Consider the following 22737-nt stretch of genomic DNA (forward strand, 5'->3'; position numbering starts at 1 on the left):
AAAATGAAAGGTCAGGAACTGCAGAAGTTGGTAATGATGACCTGTCACTGTACATACCCTCTTAAACATGTCTTTCTTATTTCTAGTCGTCTTAGCGGCTTGGAAGAAAGGAATCATTGCTGCATTTGTCCTAATACTTATCGCAGGAGCAGCAACTCTCACTTTATGGTGGTTTTTGTGTAAGAAGAAAAAGGGTAATGAACATTTCCGTTCTATTTGTTTGGTGACAAACATATTACAGTTAAACTTGCATTTGTTTCAGGAGAAAAGGCTTGTGGGGGTGAGGCTTCAGGAGATGACTAAATACAATTTAAAAAAACTAAAAAACTACTTAAAAATGCTGGGTGGCCCAAATTAATCTGCAAGCGTGCTGAACCTTTCCAAGTATATTGGGCAGAATGGGAACATCTAACTAATGGTGCTGGGAAGGCACTAGTGAAGCAAAGGTTATTTGAGGAGATAGGCCAGAATTGCTCTGTCCTGATGCAGTCCTAGGTCTGGAATTCAGTCCTGTGCAATGTAGAGGCAGACAGGGCCTGAGGATTTTTTTGATCCCTTATAGAGCTATGACAATTTGATTTGGGGTCCCAACTCAGGTGTAACTGAGGTACTTCTCTAGTCGTCATGAAACAAGTTTAAGATTATTAGTTTGTGGGGTTGGTTTTTTTTCTCCCCACACTGTAATACAGTTTCACTTAGGGATTTGTCTTTTATCATTAAGGTATTCTTTCAGATCTTGGTGTTTCAGAAAATAAGTAAATATCGTTTGTCCTGTGTTGTCCAGTACATTGCAAAATATTTGGGAAAATTTGGAGTATCTGGTTGTCCCAGACTGCTTAAATTGGCCAGGCTAAAGTCTCGGATTTGGGATCTTAGTTTGTCTGTGAAAGAGACATTTAAGGGACCTGGGTGATAAACAGGATGTAAGACACGAGGTAATTAATTTTGTGATAGCCAAGAGAAATTATTCTGACTTGGGTAGATAATCACTATATTTTTGTTTTGATTTTTACTTTTAAATTTGTTTACTTGTGCAATCTATTAATAGATGCTTTTATTTTTCTCTGTCAAGCTAAAGGACCATCCATGGAGATGTCTGGGTAAGACGGCTTGCTTTATGGTAATAGTGAAGTATTTCTGTTTAAAGGGCTGGAGGCCTTTCACCATATGAATATAATTTATTATGGCACACACCTGCAGACAATAGATCGTTGTACTTCATGCACCACCTGCTAACACAACAATAGGATGAGGAAATACTCTAAAAATAGAAAAAAAAGGCCACCTAAGAGAAATACAAGAATGTCAGGCCTGCATTTGAATGCATTTAGATATGGAATTAAAAATACAGAGGTCTTAAAGAAGAGTAATGCAAGAGGGAACATTTTTTACCTTAAAGTTTGTTTGTGCTTCTCTTAAAGACAAAGGCAAAATTTTCATTAGCTTCAGTAGTTAAGAATGTGTGGTAGTCAGCATAGACAATGACTGATCTTTGCATATCATCATGTTGTTTTTACTGACTGGTTTTGGATAATTGCATCAACTTTTATTGGTTGCTTTTCAGTTCTGCCTTGGCTACAAACTTGACAAGTGAAAAACTGACAAGACAGCATAATGATGGAGATTACTATACAGGTAGGGTATTTTGCTGTAAGACTATTAGTGAGTTGCCTTAATTAAACATTTATTTAAAGTTTTGGACTTGCATGGTTATTGTTTGGAAAGGACCCAGTGTTTTGAGAATACAGAGGAATACCAATAACATTCTCCCAAGTATCTTCTATCATTTCGTCTTTGCACAGTTTTTTATGAGCAGGTCTTATACAAAGATTGGTTTATGTCTGCTCAGATGCTTCTACCAGGCAGTCAGTTAACAATGTTACAGATGGAGAAATCAGGGTAAAAAAAAATTGCTTTCTGTTTTTGACAGTTTTGACACAGCTGCACGAAAATTATTTCAGAGTGGAAATTTGAGTTGTGGCACATGGTCCTGTCATATGGCCACAGTAGAGCAATGTTAACTTGCCATAACTGGGCACCTTTCATTCCAGAATCTCAATGCATTTTACAAAGATAGGTGGACATGTTGCTTAGAGCACCTGATAGAAACAAAGTTACCCTTGGGTGTTTCTTAGCTGATCCTTTAAAAAGCCACATTCTTCCTACCTGTGTTATATGAATGTCCTAGGTGTGAATCTAAAAGTATGTATTGGTTTTGGCTGGGATAGGGTTAATTTTCTTCATAGTAGCTAGTATGGGGCTATGTTTTGGATTTGTGCTGGAAACAGTTTTGATAATTCAGGGATGTTTTAGTTATTGCTGAGCAGTGCTTACACAGAGGCAAGGCCTTTTCTGCTTCTCATCCCACCCCACCAGCGAGCAGGCTGGGGGTGCACAAAAAGCCAGGAGGGGACACTGGGACAGCTGACCCCAATTGACCAAAGGGATATTCCATACAATATGACATCATGCTCAGGAATAAAAAACTGGGGGAAGAAGAAGGAAGGGGGGGATGTTTGGAGTTATGGCGTTTTGTCTTCCCACGTAACTGTTATGCATGATGGACCTCTCCTTTCCTGGAGATGGCTGAACACCTGCCTGCTGATGGGAAGTGGTGAATGAATTCCTTGTTTTGCTTTGCTTGCATGCGCAGCTTTTGCTTTACCTATTAAACTGTCTTTATCTCAACCCACGAGTTTTCTCACTTTTACTCTTCTGATTCTCTCCCCCATCCTGATCTGGGGGGAGTGAGCAAGTGGCTGTGTGGTGTTTAGTTGCTAGCTGGGGTTAAACCATGACAAAATAGAATTTCTCGTATGTAAAAAAACATAATGACAATAGGAATTGCAGCTGTGTATCTGATTTATTTAATTGGCTATAATAAATATTTTGTCAGCCTAACTTTTGCTTTAATATTTTAGGATCGAGTTACATTGAAGATAGTGAAAATCACATGAAATCCACAGATGAGAGTAACGGTAATTTCATACTTAAACAATAGATTTTAAAATCATTTTATGATTGAAAGTTGTGATGTTTTCTAATGGTAGCAATCAGGATTTGATAGGTCCTGTCCTTTCCTTTTTCTCTTTCATAGTGGGGAAGACTCCTTTGCTGAGCTTATTTCTTTTTCCGTACGTCCAAAATGACAATGATAGGACCCATTTACCAACTGCGTTATGAAGTATAATTAGTTGTGCTGGATTCCAGGCCAGCTAATGAAGTATGGTATAATAGTACAACTTAAACTTAAAATTTTAAGTTCTATACAACAAATAATCAGAAATATATATATAAAAAAATCTTTTCTACAGACTACTGCTTCTTTTACTTCTCTGTCCTATCTTCATTTCTGCAGATCTTGAAATATTTAAGCATTAAACCCAAAAACAATATTCTATGAAATCTGAATAAAATAACCTGCCAAATACCTTGAGACACCATGTGGGCTATATATATGTATTCATTGAAATGTGTCATCAAGTATTGCATCATCTAGCACATTGTATTCTTCAAGACTGGTGTTTTTAAGATATTTAGTCAAAGAATAGTACTTAAATATGTGGGTATTGCCATCTGAAAGCATACTTTGTCCCATATATTTTTGTTTTATATTGATGTGAAATTATTTTCATGGGTTAGATGCAATTTCTGATGGCTTATGGTACATTTTGACTTGGTTGTCTATTGGACCATGAGTTGAAAGATAGTTAGAAAGGCATCTAGTGTAACTAAAGATCAAAGTTAAGCTAAAATTAATCCAGAGCATGGAACTAAACTCCTGCATAAGGCTGTATGCAACATAGGTGGCAGGAATTTCTAATCGATAATTCTTTGATGCAATTCTGAGTGTGCAGGGTAGCATTGTAGCACAGAACTAAGAGACAGGTGCTGCACCAAGTTAATTTCACAGGAAAACTTGGAAACAACCTTTGGAAACTCCAGCTCAATGACTTTCCCCCACACACACACAATTGTATCCTACCTGTTTCAGATGAAATGGGCTTTGGTCTAATGATCTGCATGTGTGCCAGAAATAAATGGGTTCAATCCTTACCTACTGTGGATTGGGCAGCTTCATTAAAACCAACTAGGCTATTGCAGATCTCTCCACCAGATGTGAAAAACAAGTCTATTATTCACATACCTCTGAAAATAACAGCATCTATTCTGCATTTGTGTGGCAATAGCTTTTACTTAAGCAAGTAAAAGGAAGGAGCTTATAGTCAGTGCATGGAATTTATTCCGTTGTGGCCTGAATAAGCCAAATTAGAACTACAGAAATGTTCTCATGCAAAACAAACATACAGACAGCAGAAACATAGGAACATAAGGCTGTATGGATCATTCAGAATCACTGCTATTGTAGGAAGCATGTCATTTAAACTCTGTTATTAACTAATATGCCACCTTAAACACCATTTTTGTTTTGTTCTGCTTTTTTTTTTCCTTCTCTCACCCATGCTATTGGAAGGCTGCTCCAAAACTTTGCTGTTCTAATCATTAGATCTTTCTCTAATTTCTGTTCTAAAAAACCCAGAAGCAGTTCTGCAGGATTCCAGTCTGACTGTTTTGGTTCCTTCCAACTTCTACAAAAATCTAGTAGAAACCATCTCCACCGTAATGAAAAGACAGAGTAGAAAGCAACAGCTGTTTCCTATGTTGGTTGTATCTAGGTAGCTAATACTTGTCAGCCAGTAGTCTTAGTAAATCAGATGTCTAATCATTGTCAGGTTTTCTGATGGCATTGTGGCAGAGAAGCATTCTGAGGAGGAAGATGGATTGCCGTTGTAGATGTTCTATGGAGAGCCTGAATGGAAACATAAGAGAAAAGTGCTGAAATTGCTTATTGGCAAAGCAGAAATTGAGAGTATGAGAGGTGATGAGGGAGGCCATGAAAGACTTAGAGAAGGCTTTAAATGTGAGGAAAGTGGAGAATGGGAAGTGTCCTGACATAGCAGCCATAGAAAAGGAGGAAAAAGTAATGGTAGGGAGAGAACTAGAAGAGAGAGGAGCTGGAGCAGGATTATGGGAGAATCTCAGATAATTCACCGCTCTGTTTGTGTTGGGCCACTTTTTGAAGGTATTAAATTGAAAATAAGAGTTTTAGGCACAATTTGCACATCCCATGGTTTCAGAAATCTGACTTGAGTTGGTTTACTGCCTTTCAGATTGGGATGACCATTAGGAATGGGTTGGCCTTACAACTCTTAGCAGAGTCACTCACATCTCCCATAAATAGGGCCTGATCCTGCACCTATCCAAGTCAACAAGGACTTGTCCCTTAATTTCAGTGGCAGCAGGATCAGGCCCACAGCTCAAATGAAGCATGCAGTCCTACAAAGAAACATCTTCTTGATATTTTTGGGGCAGGACCTGACCTTGAGAGTGCTGAGGTGGAGTACACTGAAGTTGAAGTATCAACGCTTGATCCTCACAGAGGTAATAAACTGTCTGGCCTCTATGGTTTTGTTTTGGAAGCAACTCTGGGCATGTTGCCACTCCATGACACTCGTCTGATACTGGCACCTGTAAATGTAAGAGCAGGTTGTGTTTTGTGTGCATGGCAGTTTCATGCCAGTAGTGGTCCTTAATCTAGACGATACTGTGGTAACCGTGCTGTTGTTCATTGCAGTCCTTCTTCCCCTGGGATCCTCTCATGCACTTGCCCTTCCCATCCACATGAGGTCTGTGCAGAGCTGGGCTCACAGCTGGAGCTGTGGCTCTGAGCAGAAGGCAGCCTGCTGCGAATCTTCGTGTTATAGAGTCCAAATTCAGTGACAGCCATTTGACGTTAGCCACAGGGTAGGATAGTAGAGAGAACAGAAAGCAGTGGAATTTCCTCCTTTATAAAGGAGCTGGTTGAAGGATCAAAGCTGTAATTCACTTGTGATAGAGAAGGAAAAGAGATCAGCTGGAGAGGCCTGGAGACCATCCTGGATTTTGTGTCACATTAAACAGAGAAATGGGAATATTGATGCCCAGCTAACTTTGGCCTCCTACCTGTGGTTCTATGGTAACAGTAATCAGACCTCATAGCATGAGGCAAAGGTACATGTCTCTGCAATCTTGAAGGAGAAATATCCACTGAAATTTATTCTCAACATCCAAATGCACACTTCAATCATTCTGTGTCATCTGGAGAACTGTGATATCATTATGCCCTTGTGTTGAAAGCTGTTAAATCTTTCAGAAATTTTCAAAAAGTTTCAAGTAGCTAAGAGTGAATAAAACCCATGAGAGATGTTTATGCTATGCTCTAGTGTCTTTGCTTTAGCTGAATGATAAGCAGACTGAGGAAGAAATGGATCAATTTGCTTTTTCCTGGTAGGAAGGACCACGCACATATTTCAGAGACCAAAGACACGATTGTTTAGTTAGTAATACAGATGTTTGGGCAGAAGTGCTCACTCTTCAAGCTTGGCAGCAAAGCTCTCCTGGAACAGCCAGTCCTCCTATTCTTTCTCCATTTTTGCTTGCTGGTATCATTCATCACAGAGTTTTCCCTGTGTTCTAAGCATGCTATTTATCCACGTCTGCTAAATTCTGCACTGAGATACCATAGTTGTACTCTTTTTCAGAATAGAGCTAATACTTAATTGTTCCAACTGTTTCAGAGCGTGTACTACACAATACAATGGTGTAAAATGTTAAAGATATGCTAGTACATGATTATTTAATTTAAAAGCCTATTAAATGCAAGATCAGCATCTCTAAAAATAGCTTTTTCATCCCATTCCTGATACATAACACTATTCCAGTATACCTGTCATGGTTTAATGCCAGCCAGCAACTAAGCACCACACAGCTGCCCACTCACTGCACCCAGATCAGGATGGGGGAAAGAATTGGAAGAGTAAAAGTGAGAAAACTCGTGGGTTGAGATACAGTTAGTTTAATAGGTAAAGCAAAAGCCGCACGTGCAAGCACAGCAAAATAAGGAATTCATTCACCACTTCCCATCAGCAGGCAGGTGTTCAGCCATCTCCAGGAAAGGAAGGCTCCATCATGCATAACAGTTACTTGGGAAGACAAAATGCCGTAACTCCAAATGTCCCTCCACTTCCTTCTTCTTCCCCCAGCTTTATGTGCTGAGCATGATGTCATATGGTCTGGAATATCCCTTTGGTCAATTGAGGTCAGCTGTCCCAGCTGTGTCCCCTCCCAACTCCTTGTGCCTTCCCAGCCTCCCTGCTGGTGAGGTGGGATGAGAAGCAGAAAAGGCCTTGCCTCTGTGTAAGCACTGCTCAGCAATAACTAAAACATCCCTGAATTATCAAAACTGTTTCCAGCACAAATCCAAAACATAGCCCCATACGAGCTACTGTGAAGGAAATTAATTCTGTCCCAGCCAAAACCAGCACAATACCAGACTGAGTAATGACATAGTATCCGTGCTATGTAGACTGAACCCCATTAAACTGCAAACTGTAAAATAATGTTTAAAAGATAGTATGTAAATTAGATCAGATTATTTTAACTGAATGCTGTCTCGTGTTACAGGCCTATTTATGACATACAGAACATTAATTCATTCTATAAGACTGAAATGTGCCTCCAGCATATTGAGATATGATAGCTCCCTAATCTATTTCTTTTGTTGCACCCAGGGCACAAGTGATGCTTAGCAAATGCATGCTTTGGTTATGTAAATGGCAACTGCGCTGCAAGTATTTAATGTGTTAATCTTTTAGAGCATCTTGAGGATGCTGCTTAAATGGAAGGAGTTATATGAAATGAAGTTGCAAGATGAATTCTTTCAGCTCTGCACTTCCTATCGCAATGAGAACAGGATAATATTTATTCTTGGGAAAAGAGAAGCAAAGCCAGGTTTTTTTATATACTCTTGTAATAATCATGTACACCCACAAAAATAATGCAGCCATAGGAATGCCACCCATACTTCTGCCACACTGATGTTATTGTACAAGTATTGTTTCAAAACATAATATTCTTTCATGTCTGTCTGTGGGTTATGACCAGTCCTTCTTAGGGAACAGACCTTTCAGCTTATCACCTAGCTCCAAATCCCTATCGCACCTCTTTTGAGTCCACCTATTTTCTGAATTAAGACAAAGTATATCATGCTTACCTTTTCTCTGGGCATGCATATCTCATCCAGCAGGCTGTACATAGAGTCTGATTCCTTCTGCCTTCTGAGGAATTCCAGATTTCTTTGATTTCTCACAACTAACTTCAAATTAATTTATCTTCCCAAACATTTGTTCCTCCTGCCACTGTTGTCAATGTCAATACTAATGTTCTTCTCAGGAACAGGAGAATCATATTCTGTGTATTGTGAAAGACTACTGCAAAAAATGCTGCAGTATCTAAGCTATAACAGTAGCCTTTATGTCACTTGGGAATCAGGAATAATTGAATGCCACCTCAAAACAAGTTTACGTACTTGTAGAAGGATGTACGTCTTGTCTTTGACCTGTTTTTCCAGCCATGTCTGCGCTACCTGTATAATGGCAAATAGGCTACTCTATCAAGAGCTTCATATGTGCTATGCTTCAGTAGGAGGAGCAAAAACCAGTGTTACTGATAGTGAGTGGTAAACTTGCTTGAAACAAAGTTTCACTGCTTTATTGTAAACTTCCATGTGGGAATAACTTGATGCCTACTTTTTGAAGTAGGGGTGAAGAGGCTAGACAAATATGAGGTAGAGCTGGGGCTACACAGTCCAGCTCTTATTTGGGGTAGTCATAATGAAATGTTAATTTGATATTTAAAGAGGTGGTAATTCTAGAGAATAGTTACATTGAATACTTACAGAGATCATGTTTGACAAAAATATAGTGCTTATCTTTTCTAAAGCTTAGTGGTGCAAAAAGGCAGCAAAATGATTTAGACTCTTTATTGTTAATTGGAGCAAAAACAAAGGCTAGTGCTAAAGTAAGATCAGGAAATATCCCTAAAGGGAGAAGAGAGAAACCGCTAATCATGGCTAAGTAAGAACATGCTCCTTCTTTTACTTTTATAGCTGGTTAGTTATCTGCAGGGTGGCAACATTATAAAGTTAGTGGGAACAAAATGTCAAATCATCCAAGTAATTTCTCCTAGCACATTTTTTCAGTGCTGAGACAACTTATGGATGATTAACAAAGAAAATAACATGGGCAGTGGCATTATATCACAATTTAATGAAATGAGTCTGAAAAAAAAAAGCTAGCTAAGGAATGCCTCTCACCAAGTCTTTCCACAGAGTCAACAGGAGTAGATTTAAGACTGTAATCTGCTAAAAATAAGTGTTCCAAACGAAATGAGCTACCTCTCATTAAAATTCTGAGAAGATTACTTCTTACTTCACTGGAAATTGAATTGATCATTTAAGTAATAGTTCATAACCATATGAAATGTGCTTCAAGATCTTCAGACTATTTTGCAAAGAAAGTTCATGCCAAAACTGCAAGTTTGAAACCTGTGATTAGGCACTCAGTGAAGTGTAACTCCTACTGTTGTTGAAATTAATAGCAGTTTTGCAATTCAATTCTGATGTCTTAGCTCCCAACATTTAAAGGTTGCTTAACAGAATTAAAAAGAGTGAAATTAGCTTTGGGAAATTAGAATGTGGTGCCAGAGACACCTAGCTGCTTCAGAGAGATGCAGAACAGTAACAGTCCTGACTCTGAGTCTGGCTGCAAATCAATATGTCTGAATTCTTTAAATGTTTTTTTATAGCTAAAGTACAGGACTCTGTATCCAGAAACGTGAATTTTCTTTCCAGTTTCTTGCAGAGGAAACAACCATTTTCTTTTTCTTTCTTTTTTTTTTTTTAACTTTTAACTAGAAAAATCTAACTTCTTGGTTTACTGAAGATTGTCCTGGTTTCAGCTGGGATAGAGTTAACTGTCTTCCTAGTAGCTGGTGCAGTGCTATGTTTTGTGTTCAGTATGTGAAGAATGTTGATAACACACTGATGTTTTCAGTTGTTGCTCAGTAGTGTTTAGACTATAGTCAAGGATTTTTCAGCTTCCATGCCCAGCCAGGGCACCTGACCCAAACTGGCCAACGGTGTATTCCATACCATGTGACGTCCCATCTAGTTTAGGAACTGGGAAGGGGGGGGCAGGGATTCGCCGCTCGGGGACTGGCTGGGTGTCGGTTGGCGGGTGGTGAGCAATTGCCCTGCGCATCATTTGTACATTTCAATCCTTTTATTACTACTGCTGTCATTTTATTAGTGTTATCATTATCATTATTAGTTTCTTCTTTTCTGTTCTATTAAACCGTTCTTATCTCAACCCAGGAGTTTTACTTCTTTTCCTGATTTTCTCCCCCATCCCACTGGGTGGGGGGGCAGTGAGTGAGCGGCTGCATGGTGCTTAGTTGCTGGCTGGGGTTAAACCACAACAAAGATCCACAGAAATTGGAGGTGATATTAATAGAATTCTGAGGTTTTCCAAGAGACTCAGTTTAACTGAAATGAATGAATGTTTCTAAAACGCTTTGAGATTCTTGAACAACAAGCTCCTAGACCCTGCCTGCATAGGCCTTTATACCAAATGAAGAAAGTGATTTTAAATGCAGAGAGTTTTAGAGCACATTGCTTTACTGTGGTTGCCTAGGGATTCTTAGTCTACAACCCTGCAAGAAATCAAGGAAATTGTTCTAATCTCCTACTAGCCAGAGCTGTGTTTACACTGACCATAGAGAGACTGAGTTCTTGCTATTTTCAGGCCTTTAGACGAGGCTCTGCCCCTTCCCTAGTGGGCTAAGTGCCTGTAGTTTGGCATCAAACTGTGGATAGGTTTTCGCAGATGTCAGATAGCAGAAAAAGAAAGAGCTTTTTGCTTTCCATCTCATACAAGAGCAGAGGTTTACAGGGGCTTGTCTGTAAACCTAAGGGTCCAAAAAGTATGTGTCTAAGACTAACATTGCATTTGTATCTCAGCTGTGTCCTTGGAGGCACCAATCTTCTCTGTCTGCTTTTTCTCCTTATTTTCTATCTTTCCACAAACCTTCTTAGCCTTCACTCCTGCTATGTCCACCTGATCTCAGTGCACTAATGGAAGAGTCCACCATGCTGAGTAACTGAGACACCTTTCCCAGATAGCACCTAAATAGAAACTGTGCAGTGTGAAATCTGCAAATATTCTTCTGAGACATTTCACAAAGAACAACAAATTAGATTATTTTTGTGACCATAAGTTTTAATCAGGCTAATTGCCAAAAGGGGGTGTAGTTAGTCTTCCAAATGATAGGTCTCCTCAGGTCCCTAAATGCTTAGAACAAATTGAAGAAGCTCTTCAAAGTGATCCAGAGAAACTCTTCTCTAGTGGCAGATGTCTCTGTAAAATTAAAGCAGTATCAATTTAAGCTGAGGAGATTGTTAGAATGTTAAAGTCAAATTTAGAAAGGGAAGCCTATTTTCATCATCATTTTTATATAGGGGGAGACACATGTCCCTCTCAGAACCTTACAGTCTGGGTTTGGGGGAGGGGGTGTAGTTGCTTTTGGATACAGAATCCACAGGCTCATTGCTGCTTATGTAACTACTTCCTCTGAAAGTAAAACAGTGTGTTCTGTTTGTTTAAGGAGCTTTTCATAAGGCAAACAGAAAAAGAAAAAAAGAAAAAAAAAAAGAAAAGAAAAGAAATTGATTCTGTGCCAATACATTTTCCAGCTCCTGAACAGAAGGGGACTGAAACAGTTTATAGTGAAATCAGAAAAAGCTAATAATGGTAAGTAAGCTAGTGAAAATTAAACACATAAAGGAAACATTTGTATAGAGATTAGGGATAAATTTGTTACTGAATAGTTTAGAAGATAAATGCTATTAAAACAAGATCCAAGTCACATAGGAACATACCAAAGGGTGGCTACAAAATCACAGGTGTTGATAAATTGTGTAACACCTTCATGGTTTCTCATAAACCAATGATATTTAATGCAGTGAGATTAATATTTGTAGCATCTACTTCATCAGCCCATTTGCACTGTATCTGCTAAGTAGTTTGGCCATACATCTGGATTTGAATCTGGAGCTGAACATGCTCTGTTAGGGAATAGGTTGCTATGTTGTGTTATCTCAAACTGCTCGTGAACAACACTTTTCCTCTTAGTTGAACATGTTTGCCATGTGTTATAAAATATTACACTGGTTTTGGATATAACCCCAGCAAATATCTATAAAGCCTCCAACAACAAACTCTAAAAACCTTTAAAGTAATATGATCACTTCAGTAGGGTGGGTTGTTTATTTTAAGCACCATCAAAAAATTGTCTCATATTGTACATGCCAGCCACTCTACCCTTCCATCTCCTGTAACACAGACTTTTGTATGTGGGCATTAGCAGCTTACTGGCAATTACTGTCTATAAACATTCTGGCAGTAATGAGTTCAGAGACAGTAGGTTAAAAGCATTTCTTCATAGTTTGTCAAAGACTAAATCAGAAAGGATTTTCTTTCCTTCTTTGTATTAGGAAGTCTAGATTTGTAAATATTAGGGCTGTAAACTGTTCAGGTTTTGCCCCTATCCATATTACCAGCTGGGTTTGTTGTGTGCCATTTTTAATTTTTGATCGTTCTGTTTTAATTTGCTATTTTTCTATTTTATAAGGGATTTCCCACCTGCTCTGACACAGTATTCTGTTTCTAGGGAATCTTTCATGTAAGGTCTCCAAGTACTTTAGAAAACTGCTTAATTTTCCCTTGTAAGGAATTGCCTTATAAGGCAATTTTTATCTCCATTTTACAGCTGAATAAACAGAGAGATTAGGTCATTTGTATAAGGCAATGTGTTTACAGAGTGACAACACTGGGAACAGAATTTCAGAATCCTGACTGCTGGCTTGGTGCTGAGCCTGTATGTTGTACTCATTTTTCACAGCCTTGCAGTGAAAAGCAGAATATGCTTTACACTAAAGAACGGTGCTAGGCACTTCATGTAGGATCACCTGGCAGCATCATGAGAAAAAAACAGCTCACTTCAGGGCTGAACCCAAAGGCTGCTAATGTTCTGACACGTTTTCCAGTGAGTGTGAATTGGACCTGTAACAAGCTGCAGAAGCTGACTGTATAACCCCTTGCTTGCTTTCTGCCAAGGTGTGAAGCTGATTATTACACCTTTCACCATTTTTGACATAATGAAAAGTGTTGTATACTAGAAGGATGTTTTGTGAGCTGTAGTGTAAACTCAAGGTTGGTACAGCAGAGCTATATTTCAAAGCACTTATAACACTGTACTTGCCATAAAGTGGGATCTGCAATAAAATGAGATATGATTGAAAGACTGAGCTGAATTAGCCAGATGATAGGCAAACACCCCTTAATCTTGCAGTCCACCTGCTCTTTTATGCATAACATTCTACAGTTTCAGTTATTCTTGGAAACATAGTAACAGTTTATTGTTTTAATCACGTCTGTTTTTCCTGACTGATACACAGGAAAAGTGTTTCAAATAGATAAGCAGTGCATCACATAGCTATGCAGTTGCTTTGGATAGCTACATTACAGTCTATTTAAATGTAACATTTACTTTTATTTTTGACAGACTGTGTGATTGCAAGGTGGCAAAGTATAAATGCAGTGGAGGATTCCTAGGAAATAGATGTACCTTCTTAAGTACTTTAATACATGTTAGTATAAGTATATTAAAGGCCAATTGTGAAAGATATTGAACATTACTAGTGGGTGCCGAAGTTGGTTTACCATTATGATCTTCACTACATTTGAATATTCTTTGAGGTTTCTGAGCAAATGCCCAAGAGTACAATCTAATTCAGGAAGTTAATGGTTCAGACAAACGTGTCCTCTGGGGAAATTACTTTAATTTGGGAATTGGTGTCAGCTACACAGTTTGACAGATTTAACACCTAAGATCTATGTAAAGTTTTATTATTATTTGTTTGTAGGTAACTATTGTGGTTTGGATTTGTTTAATTAGAATTAATTGAGTGCTTCATAAGCAATTTTGTCTTTTCAAGGAGTTGTCTTCCAGACATTGTGCATTCCAGAAATTGTGTCCACTAGAGAGGAAGCTGAAGAGCTGTCAGTAGTTGTTATGTCTGATGCAATTCTTTGTGACTGAGCTGAAATATTTTTCCTCTTAATTTTTCTGACGGCTCTACTGCTGTCCCCAGTAAGGCAGATGCCATGTCAGTAACCAACTTCTCTTGTATTTTGAGTTCTACAGCTATTGCTTGTCCTTATCCAAAGTCATGAATCCATAGTGCAGATAATGCTCTGACCTTTCCCAAGACCCAGGCCTTTGGCAGTGTGCTGAGCATCTGCCATTATTCCTTTTCTTTTTGTTTTCCTGGTATTGGCTATGTTATCTCCTGTTGCTATCATTTTAGTGTCTCCATCACACTATGGTAAGACTTCCCATCCTATCTATCTGCTGTGCTACTTTCCTTATTCCGAGTACCAAGCCTAAAGAGGTGTTACATTAAAGATAGACAGAAACAAACTGTCAAATGCACATTTCAAATCCCAGAAGACCTGCATGTGGTTAACTACAGTTAACCTGTTAACAGTAGGAAAAGCAGGTAATTTGTGAAATTCAAGTCTAGTCAGGTGTATTTTGATTGAAAGTCAAATAATAGTACTGTAGACAGAGAATGTCAGTCTCTTTAGTTGGATGCTAGATTTCCTCTGATACAATGAGAGATTTAAGGTGGATGCAGATCACTAGCATTGTCTCTGGAAGCAACTCAAGGAGATGAAGTTCTCCTTGCATTGTTATTGAAAGGTTAGTTTAATTCAGAGAAAGAAGATTTAGTGTTCAGGAATTTCACCGAGGTATTGATTTTAAACCTTTTCTAGAGAAATAGGCTGTTACTTTAGTATTTTACATAAAATACTTAAAGCTTCAAGCCTCAGCTTTAAATCAAACCTTACATCCAAATGGCAATTTGGGGAATGGCCACAATTAATACCAGTCAGGTCAGTAACACCTTTGTCTAAAAGCCCTTCACACCTATCAGGATGAACCAGTTTCCTTAAAATACTGCTTTCCCTGGTTGCTCTATGAAAAGGCCAAAGTATATTGGGAGTCAGGAATATCCAGTCCAGTCCCAGAGCTGTTGGTTTTTGTTCGGAAAGAACTGAGACAGTCCGAGACTCAGGGAAACCAGGCAATTGTCTAAATCAACAGGCTGCCAAGAATGATAAAATACCTGTGGCCCTGCTGCCTACTTTACATGTGCTGGAGTCCCAACAGGCTAGGCTGGCAGCTGATGCTCTTCCTGAGGGAGGGGTCAGGATGTGTCAGATACTAAGTTCAGCTGGGTGGGTGGAGGCTCTTTTAGATGCATGATTTACTTCCATCACACCTTCCATCCTCCCAAGAGGCAGTAGGGGCAGAAAGTCCAAGCATCTCCATGCTGGTTCTTTATCTCAGCTCCACTCCTTCCCTCAACACTGGGGTAGCACAGTTGCATTCTGAGAAGACTAGAGCCAACCCCAGCTCACAGATTTCCTTATGTTTTACAGGGGACTTCTTGTGGAAGACAATGTATTAGTACATTCTTGCTCCTTAGTGAACTCTGCCTTTGCTTGTATCAGATCCGAAGCTCACAGAAGCCAGTGATAGGCTTTGCACTGATCTTGATGTGTGCTGAATTGAATTCGCAGTGGCTCACTGCAAGATAGCTATTCCTAATTTCTTATTAGGAAAATGGAAATCTAGTGAACAAAATGCAGAACCAGACTTTATGCTGCTAAGTCTGGAAAAATGAATTGGTGACTTGGAAGAAACTGAAGTAGTGAGACAGAAAATTCTAAGAATCCTATTGCAACCAACAATGTACTATGGAAAAATAAATACATCCCAGTGGAAAAAGGCATGAGAAATCCCCATTGAATTCAGTGGTTTGGAACAAACTGCTAGAAATCAGTTCTAGCAATCAGGAAATCTGCTCAAATACTTTCCTGCTACTGAGCCTCAGGCTTAACACCTCTGTACTTAGCCAGAATTTCCCACTGAATGCCTTTTCCAGCATAGAGAAAACTCACAGGGACTGAGGATTCATTATGTTATTCAGAACTCAGGCTTCATGAGCACATGCTAGTTGCATGCAGTCTGAAATCATGCAAATAACTTTTCCCTTCTCCAAAATAAGAACTCTTTGGATCTTTAGGTTTCAAGACATATTCTAGACCAAAGCCTGGATCTGAGAGACATTGATTCCAGAGCCAAATGCTTAAAATAGCTGCAGCCAAAACTGAGTCAAAGCCAGATGGTTTCAGTAAGGCACAAATATGCAGGGAGCTTCTGACCTTGCTTGAACTTAAAATGCAAAGCTGAATTGCGTGCATGCCCCTGTGTAAGATCTATTCGCAAGCTGCCTGCCAAGATTCTCTGTTAGAAGCTACTGCTCCAATAAAAGGTTTGGCAGAATGTAGTATGTGTCTGCAGTTCAGCATCTTCAGTTGATAATCTAGCATCTTAGCTTTCACCGGTGTTGGAGATGGGTTTGAGATGGATTATGAATTGCAACTGTTTAGGCATACATTCTCTTCTCCATAACCTCTAGCAAGGAGAAAGGGCAAAGCAGGTGGGGATGACAGTGTCTTAAATTTCTGCCATTAATGTATTCCTTTGTAAAAATGTGTTCTTTGAATTTAAAACCCTACCAACTAAAAGCAATAGCAAGAGTTTAAATCTATCAGAAAACCATAAAAACATCTACCTTTATTACACTTGGGAATCTCTTAGAAATCAGCAGCACCAGACCTTCAGCTCTAATTCCTTTCATAAAAAACACAGCTTCTTGTTTGCCCTGCTATGGAAGATTAACCAATTTTTCTGTATATGACTAGAATCCAGCATATCTCATTTCCCTGTTTTTGTTAGTAAGGGAAGGCCAGACATCATTTGAAAATCTCTCTGTTCTCTTTCATCACAGTAAAATCAGTGTGTTTCAAGTAAAAAACACTTCATATTTTTAATAGGAATGAAATAAAAAGGTTGTGAAAAGATTGATGTAGCAAAGAATCAGCAAAAGCACCATATCATTGTGCTTTCATTAGAGGCTATATGCTGGCTTACCTGATTGGTACCTTTTAGAAATCATATAGCCTTCCAGCAGCACTTTCAAAGGACACAGATTTGACCTTCTCCTGGTAGAGATATGATACTTAGCTAAAAAGCCACCTTATTTTGAATCTGGGTGACAGATAACAAGGAGGCGGGATATCTGTTATTGTGACCTAGTAACTTTGGGGTAGCAAACATCCCGTTGTTTGAAGTCTGGAATTTACACAAAATTTCTCATTTCCTCCTTCCTGTAAGCACAATACATTGTGACAGAGAACTAAACTACAGCTCATTAATACCTCACTTCATAAACCTCACGTATAATTTTGTCCACTTAAAGTCAAGCTTTGATGTAGCACTGGGTCAACAGTGTCTTTGTTCACTTCTGTCAGCTTTCAGGACGCAGAAAGGTTTTACGTGTTTCCCATGTAACTTTCTATTTTGTTTCTTATCAAACTGGCTAAATGTATAGGGATCAATCTTGCCAAACATTGAGATAAATTATATACTGGAATTAAGTTTATGCACTGGTATAAGGTGCTGTAGTCATGTCAGTTTTTAATCCTTTTCCTAGGTTAAAAGTTCTGGGTAGAACTGTCTTGGAGAAAACTCAGAGTGTACAGTGCCACCAATATTCATGTAGTCTCTCTGTATTTCAGAAATTGCAGCCCAATTGTATACTGTATTCATGGTGCTGCTTTCAGTGAAGCAGAATCACAATCCTAATGTAATAAAAATGTGGATGGTAGAAAGTGTACCAGTTTAACTACATTACAAATATACATGGATGTTATCACAAAGGAGGGAGAAAAAGAAACTTTAGCATTGTTATCTGTGGAGTTAGATTCACCTGTGTTCAGTTTCCTCATTACTTCTGCTGGCTGGCAAGGGAGTTTCTAAAAGACCTTTATTAAGGTCTATTTACGGTAGTAGTACTTTTCATAATATCCTTCATCTGATGATTTCAGACAACTTTTCAAAATTTACGTAAGTGTTCTGCCTATGGGAGGATTGATGTTATTATTTGCGATTTAAAAAATACATACTTAGAAAAAACATAGATTCAGATACTATCCCACATTTATAGAAAGAATACTGACAAGATTACTCCAGACCCTTAGTCCAAACCTTCTGCTTTGAGCATTAGATTAATTTCCTTGACACAACCTCTCTCCACTGAATTTGATACACTTTCCAAGAAAATACACTTCAAGATTCAGCACTTACTTTTGTCACGTGTGAAATATCTTAACAGACCATACAAAAGAGTACTTTTAACGAGACTTGAAGTCCTCTTCTAAAAGCAGAGTTACTTTCCTCATGTCTCTAGATTGCTTTACTTTCAGAGGGTAAAGAAATATTTATGTTTTAGTATTTGAAGGTATTCTGTGAAACTTCTGAATAGCTAAATCCACTTTTTTTAAAAAAAGGCTAAGATCTAATCTTAAAGTTCGCTGATCCTACATGAGAGCCTGCTGGCTCTCAGGCTTTCATTGGGAACAAGCATCTTTTTCTTAATAAAATTTCAGGTGTCTTTGCAGGATCTTATTTGGCTCTGAAAATTGTATCCTATACCGGATTTCTGCAGTACGTTATTTTCCTGGCAAGGAATTGGAAAGAGGAAGTAAAATGCTCATGAGAACTTGCCTCTAAAAAGGAAGACTCTTTTTTGTCCAGTAACAGCTTGTGCTCTTAGTAGAGACTTCTGCTCTAAACCGTAATCCAGGTTAAAGGAAAACTGTCAAACACGTACTATTCAACATGGTCTTTGAAATGTCTGGTCCCACCCAGTTAAGCTAGTGCTTGGATACTTCTCAGGACCAGAGCTTGAACCTTAGTTGTAGGTAGCAATTTTACATCATTGCAAGGTGAACAAAAAAAAACTAAATGAAACATAAAAGTCTGTTTTCTGGAACATAGAACTGATCACTCTGCAATGTGCCATTTCATAATTTATACATTATATTTTATTTTGCAGATTCTGTGGAAAACAGGCATTCTGTAAGTATACATTTTATGCAAGCAGTTAAATATAGGGAAATTGGTTTAACATTATTTTGTATCTATCTAGTGAGATAGTGTTCAAGTGTTGCTATGTTTTAATTGTTTACTTGTGTTCAGGACCTTTACTGGACAGCTAGGCGCAATCCCTTCGTATACATTCTTACTAATCAGGCTTTCAGTACTACATTTATAGAATGGTCAGCTTTAAATGTCTATGGAACTGACTGATATTTGGTAGTGTTGGTACAGGAGGAAGATGACAAGTAATGATCTTCCAAGAATTTGTGTTGAACACCAGCACAGCTTTGGATATGTGCCACAAGTATTCATGCTGACAGAATGGCACAAGGTTGGGGATGGTTGCTGCTTGCTTCAGGTTTCTGATGGACCTGGGGCACTCAAGATTTGCATATGAAAACCTGCTAAGCTGGTTAATGTATCACTGGGGACAGAGCTGTTGTTCCAGTCCGGTCTGTAAAATCTATAGGGTGTTTAGTACCACTGAATCTCCGTGGGATGTGCCTGCTCACATGCACACACGTACATTCTGTGATTGGAATATCCAGAGAAGCGAGGTCCTTCCTAAGATGTGAAATGATGAGTTAAACTAAGGAGGAATGGTGGATCACCTGAACTTGCAGAAGTCACTGTCTGTGACTGTTTCCTTCTGGGTTCATTTTCAACCACTGGTATAGCAAGTGGGATGACTCTAAGGGCTGGTGGTGAAAACTGAGACCTTGTAAGAGATTTTAAAAGCAAGCAATTTTTTACTTCAGAGTACATAGCTATGTCACAGTTATGCTGTTCTAACCGAGAGGTTGGAATAGTACCATCCATATATGGAGGATCTCAGCTAAACAATTAGGAGTTTTGTGAAGGTTCTGTAGGTGGTGAACAGCTTTATAGGGCTAAGAAGCCAGTGAAAAAATACGGATTTAAAAAAAAAAAAGTCTTGAATGAGCTGTTACTCTGCTCTGAAGAGGTCTAAGAGGCAGAGAACTTACATTTCAGGAGTACTTGTATGAATGTTAGATAAGCTACCTCATCCATCCTCAAACCATGAAGACCAGGTCTTTTTTCTGCCATCCACTTTGTGACTTTGGAACTTGTACTTAAAAAGAAAGAGAGAGAGAGACTCATAAATAAGAATCACAATAGCACAGTCTACGTCAGCTTATGGCATCCATTTGAGTTTTGAAAGGCTCCATCAGTACTCACATCCCCATGGGATAAAAAGCAGCCCATTGTATTATTTACAGACACTGGCAGTGCACTGAAGGTCATAGATTGTGTTACAATAAACAGACATATATTAACAGGCCAGTAGGGTTTATAGTATCATTGTCTCTCTTAGTTTAAAGGTTTGTTTTTATTCTTTGCTCTCAATTTTCTAAAAATAAATTGAGCTGAACCCTTCTCTGGGTTATACCAGGCATTCCTTGGAGAGTCACGCAGAAGAAAGTTTGTCCCTGTCCAACACAAAAGGAAAAATGGTCAAGAGTGGCTGTGATAGACATCTGGTATAAGCTCAGGGAGGAGTTTTTGTCAGTTTTTTTTCCACTACATAATTTATAATGGACATTGGATGAAAGACTAAAGTTTTATGAAGACTTTTTTGTTTTCTTTTCCTGTGGCCAAAAGTAAGTAGAAAATCCCTCCATGGAAGTATAATGAGGCTGCTTCAGTGAAAATATACTAACTACCCCATGTAAATCACTTTAATCATAATTAATTGGGCTATTAAAGCTTGCTAAACCAGACAATCTATGAAGAAATGTTAGATTCAAGAGAGAAGAATGTCAGCTGAGGGCAGTGTTTTCTGCATTGTGTGTACGAACTCCTGTTAACAGTAGGAGAGTGATAAAACTAGTTACTCCGTAAAACTAATCCCATTTTCAGAAACACCCCAAAGACAAGTCAGCTTTATAATACTTGCACATCTTACTTGAGTTTTCCTAGAAGTAGCCTTACTCAGTTCACGTCTGTGATGTTGTCCCCTCCTTAGATACTGTTCATGTACTTAACATAGTAACTATTTAGTAACTATTCCTTTTTTTGAATTATTAGTGCTTTAAAGGACATAGCAAAAAACCAGATCCCCATATTCTTCTTCTTAAATTCCCACTTCTATTCCCAATAAAGCCTGGGACTAAAAGCAGCACCATCCCTCTTTTGAACTCTCCAGATGAGTGACCTAAAGTTGGACTGGACAGATAAATTCCTTTATAGATTTTCCTTTCTCCCTATTTGCCTCTCAGGACTTTTCAGGCAACATAGATGAGTACAGAAGAGGTAGGGAGCTACTAAGGTGCTTTCTATCATTATTTTCTTGCAACTGTTTTTTTCTGTAGCTCATTTTCACACAATGTTTTCATCCAAAAGAGGGGTTGTTGATCCTACTCATGGAAAGGAAAATGCTCCTTACAAAGTGATCGAGTGGCTTAAACTTCCTCCCCAGCTGTACTGCTTCTTTATAGCCAAATGAAGTATTTGGCTCGGAGGTGAAGTTGCTTTCCATCTGCTACTCCCTTAATTTGTAAGTGAAAGGAGGCTTCAGGAGCTAGGCTGGTCAACTGGCATCTTAATCACACGAAATGCCAGATGGATTACTTAGCTATAGTGACCTGTAAAAAAAACTTGTAGAATTTGACTCTGTTTAGGAAGTAATAGGTATTCCAGAAGTGTGGGACAAAGGGCACCACAGCAGAGAGAGTAGTGTTTTGCTAAGAGCTATGTTTTCGAAGACAGGAGGACACACAACCTTTTTGTTTCAGTAATGATGGTGGAGACTTGACATCAGATCCTGCTGTCCTTTTCACTCTCTAAATTCAAATAACAATGTTGGTTCCACTCCTCAGATAAACTCTTAACTTATTCAGTTCTGCATTGATATTCCAGAAGTCACAGGCAAAACAGAGTACTGCACTGTGGCAAAGAAACATGAAGCAAATAATTTTAATGAGTGCTAGCATTGTTCTTGTGCATTTGCCCCTACATGGTTTCTGTCAGAATAGATATAAACCAGCATGGAAGTTTAGGAATTTTGCTTCATCTTCAACTGAGACACCATTATAAAATTGAGCTCAGGGCTTTAGTAAACACTGTGTACTGACAGTAAGTGTTGTGTTACACAGAGGTATTGAAAGTGTTTGTATTATGTCAAGAAAGGTGGTGTGTTAGAAAAACAATCAGTTAAAGTTTGAATTATTTGAATCATATAAAGGCCCAATTGCAGTACAGGTTCTGACTGATTTGCAGTCCAGAGTACCTTGAACCTGAATGTCTTGGACTTCTAGGTCATTTAGAAATGAACCTAAAGTTTTGGGTTGGGGGTTGCTTCCCTCTTTCTCCTCTGTTTCAGAAATTTGTATCTTAAATGCCATCCATAGGAAGTATTTGCAAAAGAAATGAATTACTTAGAGAGGAAATGGGAGGAGGTTTCCTTCCTGAAATCAGAGCTGGCAATCTTTCCAAGTTATTTAATGGTCCCAGTTTCTGAAAACATATTGAAGGAAATATCTTAACAATGAGATAGCCACTTCGCCAAATACTAATTGGTATTGTGTCAAATTTACCTCAGCGGTACATTCTGACTTCATACCTCCTCCTCCCCTATTACCTCTGAGATGTGTGTGTGTGTGTTTGTTTGTTTGATTCTGTCCTAGGACTGGCAGCTTCAGTCAGGACATAGTGTACATTTGGCTGCCTATTTGTTCAACCTCAGAATGTACCCTCTGAGACAGA

General features: G+C 38.7%; 1 protein-coding gene across 10 annotated transcripts in view; it reads left to right on the forward strand.

The window, feature by feature from the left end:
• PECAM1 (platelet and endothelial cell adhesion molecule 1) overlaps window positions 1-22737 on the forward strand; it is a 34487-nt gene that overhangs the window by 10343 nt on the left and 1407 nt on the right. Inside the window, exons 9-15 of one of the 10 annotated variants that reach the window (XM_075044339.1) lie at window positions 87-194; window positions 1073-1100; window positions 1565-1635; window positions 2922-2978; window positions 5374-5442; window positions 11630-11687; window positions 18968-18990. In XM_075044339.1, coding sequence (XP_074900440.1) covers window positions 87-194; window positions 1073-1100; window positions 1565-1635; window positions 2922-2978; window positions 5374-5442; window positions 11630-11682 — 386 coding nt within the window. In that variant the 3' untranslated portion in view covers window positions 11683-11687; window positions 18968-18990. Of the gene's footprint in view, window positions 1-86; window positions 195-1072; window positions 1101-1564; window positions 1636-2921; window positions 2979-5373; window positions 5443-11541; window positions 11688-18967; window positions 18991-22737 lie in introns of those variants that run through there. The other 9 variants (XM_075044341.1, XM_075044340.1, XM_075044338.1 and 6 more) reach the window with 9 other exon arrangements.

This window comes from Buteo buteo, chromosome 13 (assembly GCF_964188355.1).
Source record: "Buteo buteo chromosome 13, bButBut1.hap1.1, whole genome shotgun sequence".
Classification (NCBI taxonomy): domain Eukaryota; kingdom Metazoa; phylum Chordata; class Aves; order Accipitriformes; family Accipitridae; genus Buteo; species Buteo buteo.